The following is a 16307-nucleotide window of genomic DNA, read 5'->3' on the forward strand; positions in this document are numbered from 1 at the left end:
AAAACGAATCGCCCGATCTGTACGTGTGTCTTACAAGCAGGCTTGAATGACACGGTGAGAACGCGCAAGCCCTTGCAAGTCTTAATTTTTGGGTAATCTTTGCCCGAAGGATGAACGCCTCAGCTCCCCCAGGCCGGCGTTAGTCACCGCTCAGGTAACCCATGGCCTCCTCCTCTGCCCGACATGGCGACGGGGCCGGCCATGACAAGTGACAGCGGTGGGCCGAGGATCAGGCCTGGCCAAGCAGCTTTTCCCCTCACAGGAGGAGAGGAAGAGTCGCCAGGAGAAAATGGAGCTGTGTGAGGGGGCCCCAAGAAGCTGCGAGGGGATAATGGAGGCCAGGAACCCGCCTGAGGTGACAGCGGTGAAAGAGGCCCTGTGGCAAGGCTGGGTTGGCACCGGGAGGGAAAGGCTGTGAGGGGATGAGGTGATCAGCGAACACAGAGCAATAAAAGCATGGAGATAGGTGACTGGGCCTCAAGAGTCCAACATGAGGCCACCAAGATGATCAAGGGACTGGAGCACGGCTCCTACAAGACATGCTGAGAGAGCCGGTACGGCTCAGCCTGGAGAAGGCTCATGGGGATCTCATCGATGGGATGTGTGCATTACATTGTGCCTCTAAAATAAATTCGCCCTCAAAAACACAGCTTTTTTTTTTTTTTTTCCAAAAAGGAAATCCATTACAGAACGATTATATCTGACTGACAAGATGATGATGATGACTCGGTAATTATTAGCTCCAATCACTCAAATTACAATCTACCAGCAGACACACAAACGACTCGATTCACAGCGAACGTTTCCCTCAGCACACAGGAGGTCCTTCCTGAACCAAGACAGGAGACAGACAACCTCTATCAGCAGCGAATAAAGGCTACTGCTGACAGGAGGAATTGAATTTGGTGACGTCTGTGAGGGGCACGTGTCCTTTCACGCTGGTGCCAAACCCCCCCAGAGAACCGGTGACAACAGGGGCTGCCACCAAAAGGCTTCTCCTTCATATTGGGATGGGACTGAAGGGTAGAGAGGTATGTCCACGGCAGTGCATGCCCGGTAAGAAAGCTCTTCATGAAAAGGCTCGCTGAGGTTTGGATTTCCTCTGGTAGGTCCATGCTGACTTACGCACGGTGTTTAAAACCGCCCCGCGCTGCCAAAGCGCTGTAAGGGCCGTGCACTGCAGTGTACGAGTAAGTGTGGTTGGCACCGCGCCATGACGTCCAAAAATCATTTTCGTGCAGCTGCCAGCAGAAGGGAACTATATTCCTGAAGCAGATGTTTTTGTCGTCGGGGCTGCCAAGCACGCCTGGAAACCTCACAGCTGAGCGGTGCTGCGGGAGTGAATTGACAATGAACAGAGCCACGAGATGCTCGTGGCCATCTATCAGACGGGGCGTCACGGCCCCCTCTCTCCCTTCCTCCCCCTCTCGAGCAAGGAAGCTGCTGATAGCCGGTTGATTATTTACCTGCCTGAGAAGAAAACTCCTTCTAGCTCCACTGGGATGAATAAAAGCAATAAATGCTGGCAGAAAATACTACCCCCCAGATGTTTACCCTTAGCTGGGCAGGTGACAAAGAGACCATGATTAACAGCCAAGAAAATAGGACTGGAGCAAACATAAATGGCCATAATATTACAGTGCAGGTTTGTTTCTGCTGCTGGGCTGCGAACAGGCTTGCAGTTATTAAACAGTATTTCACCTCAAAAAGCAGAGCCGCTATGGCATCTCTCTCCCCGTTTAAAAACAAACATCCTTGATCCCAGCACAAGGCTTGCTCTTGAGCTGAGACCCTGGCAGCCCCAGCTTACAGAGGAAAGCTGCATGGCTGGAGTTGGAGGACAACAGCCCTCGTCCCAGCAGAGCTGCTTCCCGGGCGGGCTGCTTCACGCCCTCATTTTCCAGCACTCGCAGCCTTCAGACAAAGTCACACCAGCTCGGTCCTCCTCCTCCTTGCCACTGCTGAAAAGTGACACTCAGCAGCTTGGCTGCAAAGTAACGTGTTCTGCTGAAATCCTCCTGTGCAGGAACGATGTGACCTCCCTCGGAAAGGCTGACGTTTCAGCTTCCTCAGCCTCCAGTGGCCACGACGTCTCCTGTGCCAAGCCTGAGGGCATCTGCATGGGAGCCACGCTCATGGCTAGTGTCTGGAGCAGCGCCTTACTCCAGGATGAATTCAGAAGTTGCACATTTAAAAAAAAAAAAAAAGACACAAAACCCAACAGACGGCCTCTCTTGTCTGAATAAATAAAGAGCCTCCTTCTCAGGGACTTTTCCTTTAAAACAAAAGTAACGCTATCACCACAGGGTCTCCTGGGAAGATGATTCATACGCAGGAAAAGGACTGTAATTCTACGCTCGGGGCACTCACCCGAACAGATATTACAACTTTTTACTATGCTGGTCCCGTAACATGACGAAGTGACAGGCTGAAAAATCTTTCCTCAATCGCACTGATTTGAGGGCGAACAAAGAGCAATTAGCCCAGCCAAAGAGCTGGGGGCGGGGAGGGGGGGCCCATTTACATCTGAACGAGGAAACCTGGCTGGTGTGCAGAGCTTCGAAATCCAGGAGGATGTGCTTTAAGGCAGCGGATTTGCTCAGAGCGGAGCTGCCTGACAATGAAGCCATGCACAAAGGGGACAGAGCACAGCAACCGTGCCAGCTTCAGCTCCGCCACCAAGGAGCGGAGCCGCCGGCCGGTTTGGAAGCTTTGCTAAGCATAGCGGAAGAAGAAGAAATCCCACACACAGCAGTCAGAGCCCTGCAATCGCCGGAGAAAGGCAGCTAAGTGAAAGACCATGTGTCGGGGAGGTCAGCTTCTGCCAGACTACAGGCATCCAAACAAAGCCCGGCACGGCTGGAGGCTCCTCTCCTGCCGTTCCCTAAAGCGCTGTCCCCACAACAGGCTGGAGCAGAAACCCCAAAGCCCAGTCAAAAGGGAAAGCCTCACAGAAAGCCGTGGTGAACTTGGCGAAGCTTTGCCTTTCCCAGTTTGCTAACAACTGGCACCCTGCTCAGAAAAGCCTTCAGCAGAGTGAGGGGCAGAGGTGCAGAACAGGGAAAGGCCAAGCCCGTTAGAAAGTCAGCCAAACGTCATCTTAAAAAGTGGAGTTTAAAGGTTGTGGGTGCTTCGGTTTTCATTTTGATTTTCTCAATTGCAAAGCTCTGTCCCCAGATCAGCTCCATCTGCAGCCTGCAAGCCTCGGAAAGTTTCTGCCAGAGCGATGAGGAGCACACAGCCAGCATTTGGCTTTCAGTCGCAGCCATCGTGTGCTCCAAGGCTCACACGCCGCAGAGAGAAATCGAAGAAATTCGGAACTCTCTTTGGGCAAACGCTAAGCCTCGGATCCGAGGCACGAGAAATGACGACAGCGCATGTGTACGGCTTCAATAAAAGCCGGGCACTGTGGAAAAAGGGACGTTGCCTCTTTTCATGACCTATAAAACTTCCTCACTGAATGCAGACTCGGCTGAGGGCAACTCTCCAACTTACTGGCAAACATCTTCAAAGCGAGACACCCAGCTAAGGTTGTCTCTCATACAACACAGCCCTTATTCCCTCATCCCTTTGGTTCGTTACCGGATGCTTTTACCCAGGAGCTGTACCTGGCTGCAGCATGGACAGCAAGGCACCAGTGGCAAGCCAGTTTTCACCACCTGTGTACAGCACATTTCTGTGGTGCTGGTCTTTGGGGTAAGCACGTACCACACTGACAACCCCCATGGCATGTCTTCTTCCCTTTGGGGAGGTGCAGGACAGAGCAAAGCTGTTCCTCTGCTGTTACCCTCCCCATAGGTAGGCTCCCACAGGGCCAGGTAAGGCCCTATTTTACCAATCATGCTGTCAAGATGATAAAAAGCAAGGATCAAAAGGCAAAAACTAATGATGAAACAAGTTTCTCTGAATGGAAGATGGAAAAAACACTCAACACCACTCAACACCAGCAAGCTGCTACGAGCATTAGCTCAGAGGTCAGTGCTGTGCTGCTGCCTATGAGCCTCCAGAAGAAACTTCTGGCTCCTGACATCAGGCAGCAGGCAAATCAGCTCCTCCCTCGGAAGCCCTCTAGTGATGGCCCAGAGCACAGCAGTCCCACAGGCACTCGGCACAACAAGGAGAAAATTTAGCCAAGGATTTAGACATGGCTATGTTCGGAGTAGCTATTTGAGCAAGTGGTAGATGGGGATTTTGGGACTGGTTATGCGCTAGACCTCCAATACCAAAGAGGCAGCCATCCATCACGAGTGGCTGGTAACTAAGACATGGAAAAAAAATGTAGAAAACTCACAAAATGTAGGCTTGATATTGTCATGATTATTTTTTTCAATCTCAAATGACTTTTTGCTTTATTGTGCCTTAGCAATTGGCACAATCTCTGCTGTCTCCTATACAGCTCCTGAACACTCCTGAGTTTCTACAGCCATACTCATCCCCACATATTATTGAGTTGCAGAGAAGACCTGCAGAAAAAATGCATCTTCGGTTTATTTTCTAAGAAAAACGATTAAATGGCAACGAGTGTTAGCCCCCCTCCAGATCCAGCCCAGCCTCGGGGCTTGTGGCAGTGTCAGGTCTTTCTGTGTGACCGTGCGATGCTGTTCCTAAACCCAGGGATTTATATCCTTCTGCTTTATCAACCAGCTGCACGACATTAGACTGTAACACAACTGGTGGGGTTGTTTTTCCATCTCAGAGCAGCAAATCGTTGGATGCATCATGTGCTGAGCACTGCTTCCCACAGCACAGCCTGCTGCACCTCAGTACCACGTTGCTGTCAAAGCCGTGATTTAAGTGGGACCTAAGAAATATCTGGGGGAAGCCAGAGCAATACCCAGTGCCTTAGGAATGGCACTACACAGGGCAGGGCTCCCTGCTCTGACTTTATCCCGCACGCTGGAATTCAGCATCGCAATGTACATTATGGAAATGGTCCAGAACAAGAAGTGAAGTAATTTCTGAGGCGAGCAAGCCGACTAAAAATAGCCTGCTGCACAGTGGGAAGGAACGGAGCAGGGGGGAGCCCTGCAGAAGGGCTTGGCTCTTCGCTCCTAAGCCCACAGGTGTGGAGCACGAGGAACAAACCCTCAGCGACCATCCCAGGTGGCTGAGGAGGATGCAAGCAGGTCCTGGAGAAGGCATCACAGCCAGCTTGCCTCCTGGTCATCACAAAGCCATCGCTGTGCAGGTAGGGGCTCCCACGTGGCCCCGTGGCTACAGTGGGGTCCTGGGCAGCCAGCTGTAGGTGGCTCGAGCAAAGGGTCAGGCTGGGTGACCTTCAGGGGTCCCTGCCAGCCTCAGCCACCCTGGGACTGCATGAAAGCCACGCCATCTGAGTGTTTAGAAATAAATACTCAAACAAACTCTTCCTCCTGTCTTGCCTGCGAGCAGGAGAAATCCTTTCATGAACTTATTGGGGTGTTTGTTTAGGTTCATACACACGGGCAGGGGAATGAGTTTGCAATTTAGATGCTGATTCCTCCATTTCCACAAGAACAGCGCGAACGGCAACGTGCTTCCAATTTGTGTTGGAAATCAAGGCCGGGGACACCACCCCGATGGTTTTAACCAGAACCGAGGAGCAGCAGCAGCAGCTCTGAATGAGGAACCAGCTTTACCCTCAGGGGCTTGAACTGGAGTGGAGACTTCTCCAATGATGTAGCCCTCTAAGATCCGTATAGGTCAGCACAACTCAAATCGTTTTGTAATGGACTCAAGGTTTTATAAAGCCTTTACATTGAAACAAATCACTTCCACGTGTCAGAGAGGTTAAAAGAATGAAAAATTCAGAGTGAAAACGGCTAACGGAGATAAAAACGGGTTTCTCCCGCAGACTAGAAGAGAGGAAACCCAAGTCAACGCTGGAGAAAAAGCGACGGGGGTAAAATATGCAGGAGGCAAATCAAACCCTCCGTACTGGTGCTGCCTGTGCATCACAGTTTCCAAAGCAGTGAATCACCAAAGCCTCGCTGCCTGCAGCCGCGGTCGGCCGGGAGGACAGGTTAGTGCAGGGGGAGCCGAGCAAGCAGCCAGCAGCCGGGCTGCCTGCCCTCCCTTTTGCCTGTGGTCTGTTTTCCCAATTAAATTTCCATTTGGTAAAGCATTCCGCAGGAGAAAGCCATTTTCAGGAATCACACCCACTCCCCTGCCTTGCTCTCGCAGGCACATCCAAGGCGCTTTGCCAGGCCAGGAGCAGTTATCTGAAGGCACGGGGGCTGCTGCGTTGACGCGGGGATTTCCACGCAGTTCTTACCAGCTTGTGTAAAGCGAGAAGCAAACTCTAAAGCTCAGCTCAGGAAGAAAGAGCTGCGGTGGAAGATGCAGGAGAAACACCTCATACAGCCACCAACACGGAAAAAAAAATATTAAAGTTCGTTTCTGGGACTGACCTCGCCACTTGGCAGAGAGAAAGGCATCCTGAAGGCCTTGGGCACCAGGGGAGGAAATGCCTCCCTCTCAGGCACAAGCAGGGTGTTAATCGTGCTCACAAGTCAGCTCGGAGTGCAACGAGTTCCCACGTCCTTGCACATTAACACTTTCTGCCACCAGCTCGAGGTTTAGGAGCTGTTTCTTTTTGTCTTAAGACCGTATTTTAGCCAACGACTCCCCGCGCAATCACTCACAAAAGGAGCGCTGTCGAGGGACTCTGAGCAAACATTTCTCTCTCATTAAACATCAGAGCACAACACTGCCATTTTATATTTATATACACGTTAAAAATGGAGCAGAAGAGAAAGGGGGGGGGGGGATGGCACAGGATAACCCTACGATTTGCAGACCCACAAACTAAAGACAGAAGCAGAGGGAGATTTTTAAACGCTTCCAAGCCTAGCTGCAGCGCTCGCTGGAAAGCCAAGCACTGAAACTTTCTCTTTAAAGGCGAAAAGAAAAAGAAAGTTATCTACCTCCTGCTCCTGATTTACTAGAGACCAGTGGCCAGCCGGCTGATAATGGACAGTGGCCACGATCTGCCCACCATCCCCAGCACCGAGGCTGTAAATCCCAGCCTCTCTCCTCCCCGCGCCGCCTGCCAATTTTCACATAGCTTGTCAGGGCTTCATATCTTTGGAATTTCTCCCTCATTAGGCTCGGCCGAAGCCGGCCAGCGGATCCAGACGGCATTTGGTGGAGAAGAAGGCAGGAGGCACGGGCGCTATCGCCGAGAAGCTTCATTTCCTTAGGAAGTCGAGATAAAACTGGGGAATGTCACAGGAGCAACAGGAGGAGCCCCCGGGCAGGTGGGGTTTATGAAACTACAATTAAACACAGTCGAGAAAGATTACGTTTGGAGCAGATATCTCCCCTTTAACATAAACACCAAATTAATTCTAGGCTCTTTGATCCGAAAGCCAAACTTTGAAGCGCGCCCCTGAGAGGCAGGAGCTCGGGCTGGCCCTGTGCTCTCTCGCCCGCCTGTGCAGGAGGGAGGAACCTGCCACAGAGCCCGGCTGCAGCCCAGATCCTTGCGAAAGTTAAAGCAGAGCGCTCTGTCACAAGCCTCACTGTGTGTTTTTTTTCCTGTCCAGACTGACAAGAGCACACATGTTCCCGCGGTGTATTGACAGCGCTGCCTTGTTTCCCCGGAGCAGACAACGCGCCTGATTCACCGGGGGTAAATGGAGCTGCGCCGTGTGCCTGACAAATTATACAAAGCGCAGCCCCCTGCTTTTTGCTGTTATCTGCACACCAAACATTTCTGCTTCCCGTCACAAGCTGAGTCTCCCCAGACAGCTCTTGCAAGCAAGGCAGCGCCAAAACGCCGGCGTCGAGGCCGCCTCCAGCAGCGGGACTCGTGTGGGCTGCTGCTCATGTTCATGTCAGTGCAGGTCTGACCTGTAGGTCAAATATCGTGGCTGGGAAAGCATCCACATGCTACCAGAGTGATCCTTCCCCACGGCCGGTATCAGGGTCTGGGTTTTCCTCGTACAGATGCGAGCCCCTTCCAAGCACGTGGAAGTCACGTTTCAGTCAGGGACTCCCCTGGCAATGCTAACAGCAGGTCTCCAGATGGCTGCAGGTACCACTGGGGGAAAAGATGCACGGCCTTCCTGTTAAATGCATGAGTACTGGCTGCTTGGATCGATGGACAGTCCCTGAAAGCTGGCCTTGAAGCACCTGTCCTGTCAACTAAAATGATGGCACGGCCTCCGCAGCCCACCCAGACGACTCACCCTTTGCTCCCGAGAGCGTCAGGGCTGTGGCAGCATCAGACCAAAGGAAAGGAGTTTTTAAGGAAGAAGCCCAGACTTGTCCAAAGAGCTCACGATGTGCGGAGAAGCCTTAGCACATACCTGTGCTCCCACCCATCTGCCAGTGGAAGTCAGCTGCAGCCTCCACAGCATTTTGCCTTGTGCTCCAGGTGGGTAACCACACGCTCAGTGGCAGGCTTCAGCTAAGGAGAGCATCCTGACCATCGATTTGTGCTACAGCAAGGTGCTACCTGGTTCTACTACAGCCAGGCACGCAACATTTTAAAGCTGCCTCCCTGAAACAAGGAGATCCTTCTCCAAACTGCGGCCAAGTCCCCTTCCTAAGGCCATGACTTCAGTTAGGTCATTCGTGAGACGCAAATTTATGGGGCAGGATGAAATCATTTTCTGCTAGACAGGATGAAGCCTTTCAGACCTGGCATAAGCAGGGGGAGACGAGGAGAAGGCAGCGACTGCACAGCTTTCTTTGCACCTCTGTAACACAGCGATCCACCACCAGCCAGGGCTTTCTGCCCCACCTCCAACCGCACATGGAGCTCCCCACTCAGCCTCCCTCTCGCAGCAGCACCAAGCCTGACGTCCTCCCTTTCCCCAGCAAGCTCCTCCAGCCTGACAGTCTCGCCAACCACCCCAGGACTTGGATGAACACGGTTTAAAAGTTTGCCCTTTGCACAAAGCGGTGCCAGCAATGCTCCAGGAAAGTTTCTTGGGTCGGGTCCAAAAATATTCCCTGCAGCTCCAAAAAGACTGCCCCACTGGCTGTAAGCCTCAGCTCTTCTCAACCCTCTCCCAGACCAGGTATTACAGCTCAAGGGATCGTTCTGCTTAGCTCTGTTTTCCTCTGACCTGTAATGGTAAGTTCCCAAGTTCCCAGCAAGTTGTTTTTGTTTTTTTTTTCAACTTAATTCCTAGAAGAAACCAGAGCTCAATCAGCTTCAGGAGATATTGCACAGCTGCACCTCACGCCTGGGGGGGCGACAAGCAAGCAGGGTGCTAGCCCTCCCCATGGGAACCATCTGGGTTTTCAGGTGAGACAAAGATCAAGATCCATCGACCATCTTTTGTTTCTTTCATAAAAAAAGAAATATAAAAAAAAAAAAATGTAAGAGGGTAAACTTTTGATGGCTATTATTTTTGTTTTCCTCTCATTTTGGCTGCCTGCACATGCTGGGAGCACACATACATCTGTACGCAGCTGCAGTCTTTCTGCAGACCGCTGTTGGGATGCTTTACGGGCACCGGGTAAGATCATTTACGCTGCCAGGGTTTATAACACCATATGGACCATCAGATACAGGCTGACAGGCACCCAAGCGACTTGCCTCCTCCACCAGCAGGCTGCAGTGAATAATCCCAGTCACCTTTCCTGCCTAGGTGCAGGAGATGTGCCGCGTTTCTGTGCAGGCCCGGAGCTTTTGGGTTGGGGTTGGTCATTTTTCTGCCCAGCACCTACCGAAAGGGCAAGACCAGCGAGCTCTAGGAGCGATGCAGCCTCCTTCATAAACCAGCGGGACACAGCGCCCGGTTGTTTATTTGGCATAATTATACCCAGACTAGACTGGACAAGCCACGAAACGCTGGGCACAGGAGCTGAGAGATGCTGCTATTAAGAAGGCACGCGGAAAACTTTCCTGGAGGATGCCAAGAGTGCGTGTGGGAAGAGGTAGGAGGAAGAAGCGGCAGCGGCAGGGGTTACAACAAACGGAGAAGCAGAGGTTGTGTTTTTTCCCCCTCAAAATCAGCTACCAAAGATTTCCAAGCAGAAAAGCACTTCTGGAAGTGGGACACAGGGCAGACAGTGGAAACAACTGCCCAGCTGCACAGAAAGCCTCCCGAAGAGTTAAAGAAAGCCGAGCCGTGTGTTCGGGGCATGAGGCAAGTTACCAAACTCAGATGCACGCCAATCTGCCAAGTAAGCTTCGCGAAGGTTTTAAATGTTGGTTTTGTGTTGTGTTTTTTTTTTTTTTGCTTCACGAGAAAATGGATTCTTCTAAGCAAAGGGCGGCTGCCAAATCTCACAGCATACTCGTGTTGCAGCTGATAGCATCAGTCACGGCTCGCTTGGCATCCCGCAGCGCGTACAGCAGCGTGCAGCAGGCAGCTCGTGGAGATCCAGCAGCACAGTCACCGACAGCCTTTTGGGAAGGGGTCAGCACTGACTCAACGCAGACTCTTCCAAAACAGTGCCCCATAAGGAGCAGAGACACTTCCATAGGCAGATTGAAGCCAGACTGCAGGAATCTCTCGAACGAGGCCTCCCCCAGCGCACGCGCGCAGCCCGGGAGGCAGCCTCCAGATGTACATTTGGGAGAATCCTTCCCAAAGTGTGTATATGCTGATAGCTCGTGGCGTTCCCCTTTTAAGGCCATTGAGCTCGCTCTGGCGACAGAGCAGCTCGTGATTGATGAATGCTGGTGTTTTGTTGTTATTTGCTCCATGCTCCAGTGACATTTTTTCACCCCTCCACGTGCTCCAGCTTCACCCTCGGAAAGCGAGAACACGACCTACACGCATGCCATGCTGGAAGAAGGCTTGTAGGGCTTTAAATCTTCCCCATCTTTTATGGCTGGATCTATAGGTCTGTGGATCTCTTGAGATCTACGTGATCTTACAGAGCTTTCCTTGATTTGTTTGGAGAGAAGTGGAAGAAACGGCCAAGCTGCACGCCGACACCCCGCGTCGTTCCAGGCAGCAGCGCTGACTAGTCGTAATATATTCAAAGATGGAGCTGATATGTTCAGCCCACCTCCTCTTTTCTCATCCTTACCACCATTCTTCTCGAAATTAAAAGCTGAAGAGCAAACCACAAGAAAAGCTGAGACGGATGAAGAGTGCTTCCAAAGCGCCACGTTGGGTTTGAGCTGTAATGTTTCTTCCAACGTTGCTAGTTGGAGGTTACGCTACCTCATTTTCTTCGTGCCAACCAAAACTTTTCAAGGGAAGCCTTTGCTTCGACTTGGACATTCCTCCTGTTTGGAGGAATCAAAGCTTCGCAGCCCAGAGCTGATGTAACCCGGGTGATCCTGAGCAACGCAGGAACTGCAGAATTGGGCCTCGAAAACTGAAAATCTGGGGCGTGCCCCTGCAGCGTGCCAACACATTAGGCTTTCTAATTTTTTAAGCGCTTGGCAAAGCGAGCACTGGATCAGAGGTAACTGAAAAGAAAGAAAGTCTTGTGTGTTCTCTGCGCAGGTGAGACAAAACAATCAGATACCATCCGCCGCACTGCTCGGATTTGAGCATTCAGACGTGGCACTGGCAGCAAACCACGTAGCCAGGCGCGAATCACCTGCAGCTGCAGTAGCTGCTCATCATAAAAATCACAATTTCAGTTTTGTAGCAGAGTTTTCATTCAAGCCTCTCTCCCCACAGGCACCTACTCGGTTAGTTACCGTTCGTCTACCAGAGCTTTCATGCAAATGCAGCTCTCAAAGCAAGTGGAGGAGGTAAGTTTGAGGCTGTGGCTCCCGTGGCATTTCTTTCCGAACAGTGGCAGTCACTTCACACCTCCGCTGCACCTCTGTCCCAAATCCTCTCCTCCTACCATCCCTGTAAGTTGCCGTGAGCTACAACGATGATAGAGCTGCTTTAAACGTTGCCTGCCAGCAGCAGGAGATGCTCAGGGAGGCATCCCCTGAGGAAACCAAGCCACGGCTTGACCGTGAGGCCATCTTTGGCAGCACCATCAATTTGAGCTGTCCCTGAGCCCTCTCTCCTCTGCCACCAGGGAAGTGGTACACGCAACTGTGCCATCCGTGCCTGGTGTTAAGAAGTGGGGCTGGCTTAGCATGACTTGGAAGAATTTACACCACACTTTTGGCCTTGTCAGGCTCGTTACTTTGAACCAAAACCACATGAGCTCCACTGGTAGGAACGACGACACTTTTTAAGCTGCTTGGGGCTGACATCTCCCGACTCCTCCCCTCTGCCTGCCCTCATCCCCTAAAAAAGCCCGAGCCCGTGAGATAGGAGCTAGCCGGTGCCAACACACAGCTTGCAAAACCGGCCAACGAACTGCAGAGAGTTTCAAGCCATGAGCTCAGCCACCCTACACGCAGCGTTTTTCAATTGTTTTCCTTTTGCTGCGCAACCCCTCCATCACAACTGGTTGTGATTAATCCAGGCTATTAAAAACAGAGGGGCGCGTGCAGCGCAGCCCAGCTCAACGCTACGGAAGGAGCCTGCGCCGTGCTTCAAATGCTGCACGAGCGGCAACGTCTGCTGTGCAAAGAGCTTTTGCTTCACGTCAACGCACCTTCCTTCTTCCCTGCTCTTTCCACACGTTATCTTCTGCAAGACAGCACGGCCTCTTCGTGAGGGCTGCCTTTGGAAACCTGCAGCTGAAGGTTGCTTGTTATCAGCCCATCTAATGCAGCCAGGACGCCCGGCTCTTGGCAGACACAGCGGCTCAGGTTAGGGCTCGGCCCTCACAGTACCCATCGATCACAGGGAGATTGGGAGATAGGACTCGAGTCCTACCAGTTAACCTACCCCCACCTCCTTGTTTTCCACCCTCTCCTGCCTGGTCGCCTCTTGCACCTCGGCCACCCGCCCTGCAGCTTGTCTCCAAGCCCATTTTCACTCGCCGAGGCCCCTGCACACGCCAGCAGCACAGAAAACATTCTGCAGCAATATCCTCGTAGGATTTTTTGCTTAACATGAGCAGCTTGCCAAAGACCCCCTGCCCTGTGCAATGCATGCACATTAACATAATTTTTCCCCTAAGGCCTGGAGAAGATGGAGGAGCTTAGAAAGGGAAGACGCTGGGTTTGGAGACGCACAACGTCTCCACGGCACCGCAACACCAGCCAGGAGCTACAGATATCCCACGAGGGGATCTCGTTCGATTTTAAGGCTGAAGCTGCTATGTTAATTGGGGATGCAACCCTGTAAAACAGAACTGGAACCAACAGGGAAAACTCGAGCTTTTCTGAGCTGTTTTGAAGACTTAATTTAAGCTGTTTGCTTTCTGAGCAGCACAAACTACGAGGCAGCTAAGGCTTCACGTATGGGCATATATTTTCTATTTCTCTGGCTGGGTTAATTTCCCGTCTTTCTCATCTAAAGCTCCACAGTAAATCCCCCTGGGTCAGCTACAACTACTACTTTACACTGTTGAGTTCTGCCAGCAATCTGCTCATCGTTCCTGCAGATGTTTCTGCTTTCGGGCTTCTGGGAACTTTATTGGACCCATTTCCTTTGAATAAACGCACACCCTTTTCAGGCTGCACACGCACCGGGGAAACTACCGGCCTCTCCCTCGAGCAGCCTCCTCACCTTCCTCCTCAGTAAGGCAGAAGCAAGGTGTTACATTTGAAATAAATAAAATAAAAGAGGGAAGCAGGGAGTCTGCCTTTTTTTCTGAGCAGTTCTGGAGTGCTACATGTGCTCGAGTGTCCTGGGCCCATCTGAGGCCGTTTGTGCAGGCCAGAGGCCCCAGCACACAAGCAAAAATCCCACAAGGGGCAGATGGGCTGGAGAGGTCAGGCCCTGCAAGCAGCGAGCATGCATCCACACGCCAGGACCATGCCCTTCAACGCCACCCCGCTGTAAGCCACGTGGCACCCTCGCCGCTGGATTTCACCCGCGTTACTAATAAAGCAGGATGCTTCTCTACTCACCTCAGTCACGTCCATGACTTTGATGGCTGCCAGCTGACCCGTCTTGACATGTCGACCCTGGAAAAGAGAGAGAAGCGTCAGCACCGGCGTTTCACCTATCCCTTCAACACACACGGAGCAAAATATTCAGACGAGAGCTCCAGCTGCTGGGTTTGCCCCAGCTGAGGGACCCTTCCCTTCTGATGCTTCAACAACAAATACTCCACATGGCCAAAAAAAAAGAGAATTTCTTTTTGAAACATTCTTACAGCAGTCTTAAAACCCATTTTTTTATTATTATTTAATATTTTTTTTATTAAAGGGGTGATCGCGGAGATTAAGCACAGACAGATCACATTTGCAGCTTCTCTTCCGTCTGCTTTAGCAGAGCTCATAGCAGTGATCATTTATTAACACACCACCAGTTATCCTCCACGTGCCACAGATTTCATTTCTACGCATCAGTGTCTGGGAAGTGGACAAATGCAAATATCCTGGGTGGCTGAAAAAGGATTCTCCTGGATTTGGCCTTTAAAAAATGGGGAAAACTGGTGGTGTTTCTTCAAGTGGTGCATCAGGCCTGCAGCAGCCCTCTTTGCCTGTCTCCTCCCGATGAAGACAACCTCTCCCTTCGGCTACACCGCCAGAAGGGTAGGGTTTCTCGGTACAGCTTGAGCTGAATTAATAGAACCCAGCTACTGCAGCTCGTCCCCTTCCCCTGCCTCCCTCCATCCTCCTGTTGCAGACGTCTCCCCTGAGCGCCAAACGCACTCTGGCACGCCGCAGATCATATGAGAAGCTGATTTAGATCACGAAAATGGCAGAAAGTTAACCCAGAAAAAGCAAACCGCGGGGCAGGGAAGAGCAAAACTTGGTTTGCTCGGCAGTCAGAGCAGAGCCAGAGCCCGAGCTGGCACAGGGCAAACCACGGGGCTGGGAGAAGGCAGTGTGCCCCACGACACACAGCCTGACCTCCCCAAACCCTTCCCAAACCTCATCTCTTTCCCAAATCAGCATCCCCTATAGCAGATGGATGTTAACAGTATCTTTTTCCTTGGACCGACTTCTAAACCTCTTCGCTTTATTCAAGACTGGCACCCCACAAGCGGAGCACCCCAAACCATGAGTCTCTTCGGAGAGATTTTGGCTCCTTCCCACATCACGGTGCCCCCCAGAGAGGCAATGCCCAGCACTGCTGCTGCTGCATCACCCACAGCTCAGGAGAAATCCCGCAGAAATCTCTGCCCCCAGCTCCTTTTAGGACTCGCGCTGCGCTGCACTCTCCCCCCATTACCCGATCCACGTGCTTTCTATAAATAAATTACTGTACTCGGGCTTCTGCCTGCTCTCTAAAGTCTCTTTATTGCACGCCTTTCTTTTTACAGTTTGGTCTCAAGCTAGGCTGGATTTTGAAACTAAATTAGGGTCGTAACATGTGTGTGCAATGGCCAAGATCGACCTCACCTCGACCCTACTAATTCTTGAGCCTTTCGGCGAGCCCTGGGGAGATGCAACTCCAACATCCCACCTGGACCTCTGCCTAATGGCAAAAGGCTGCGGTGGTCTCCTCGAGGCTCACCCTCCTGCCAAAGGAGGAGGGGAAAATGCCTTCGACCGAGGTGGAAAGATGCCTCCTCTCTCGGCTCTGCCCTTATTCTCCGCAGCTCTGGGGAGGGAATTAAAAGGTCCAAGGACGCCGGGAAGTGCGGCTTGAGGAACAAGCAGAACACGCTAAAGATAAGAGAGGAACAAGGACATCTCAGAGGGGAAAAAAAAAAAAAAAGCTCAGAAAAGAGAAAAATTGCTTTATTTATCACTTTAAACCCTCAAACTACTGCTGGGCCAGCTATTTACAGTGAGGAGCCTGAGTTTTCCCAGGGCTCAGCCTCGCAGCTTCTCCTCGAGATGACATTCCTCCCCACGAGAGCGGCCCACGGCCATGAGTAATGCACAGCAGCCCTGCCGGCCCCCCAGTATAGGAAAGCTTCTCCAGTCTAAAAAAGCTTCCCTCCAGTACAAAAAAGCCGCTCGGGGTCCTGCCGATGCCTCGGCCGCCCGCTATTGAAGCGCGGGGAGCTGGGGCCAGAGCTGGCGTTTTCATTTCGCTGCCTCTGTGGTGGGGAGGGGAAAAGCTCCTCCAGCAGCCTCCTGAGGGACTGGAAGGCAGGGGAATTGCAGACTGTGGGAAACGTGGGCTTCTCGGGATCTCAGGCCAAATTTAAACCCCGGTCAGTTCCGAATTATCGTTAAAAATTGCTCCAAATACCCTTTCGTCATAACGTATGGAGCGCTCCTATAAGCATCTACAACATGACTGGGGGGTGCAGCGTGACAAACTGATTTATATGGGAGAAGGAGAAGGACATTTCCAAGTCACATTCTTTTTATTAAAACCATTTTTCCAAGGAGAAAAGGGGGGAAAAGCAAACGGCACAGGCACAACATGTAAGCAGGAGCGGAGCTGTTTGTTTGTTTATCTGCCTCACTGCCCTGCTCA

At 51.8% G+C, this 16307-nt stretch overlaps 1 protein-coding gene across 9 annotated transcripts in view; it reads right to left on the minus strand.

Annotated features, from left to right (window-relative positions):
• The window catches only part of MAP4K4 (mitogen-activated protein kinase kinase kinase kinase 4), a 136521-nt gene that overhangs the window by 62245 nt on the left and 57969 nt on the right, over positions 1-16307 (minus strand). For all 9 annotated transcript variants that reach the window (XM_068680254.1, XM_068680319.1, XM_068680271.1 and 6 more), the window contains exon 3: positions 13832-13888. In XM_068680254.1, coding sequence (XP_068536355.1) covers positions 13832-13888 — 57 coding nt within the window. The remainder of the gene's footprint in view (positions 1-13831; positions 13889-16307) is intronic.

This window comes from Anas acuta, chromosome 1 (genome assembly GCF_963932015.1).
Source record: "Anas acuta chromosome 1, bAnaAcu1.1, whole genome shotgun sequence".
NCBI lineage: Eukaryota > Metazoa > Chordata > Aves > Anseriformes > Anatidae > Anas > Anas acuta.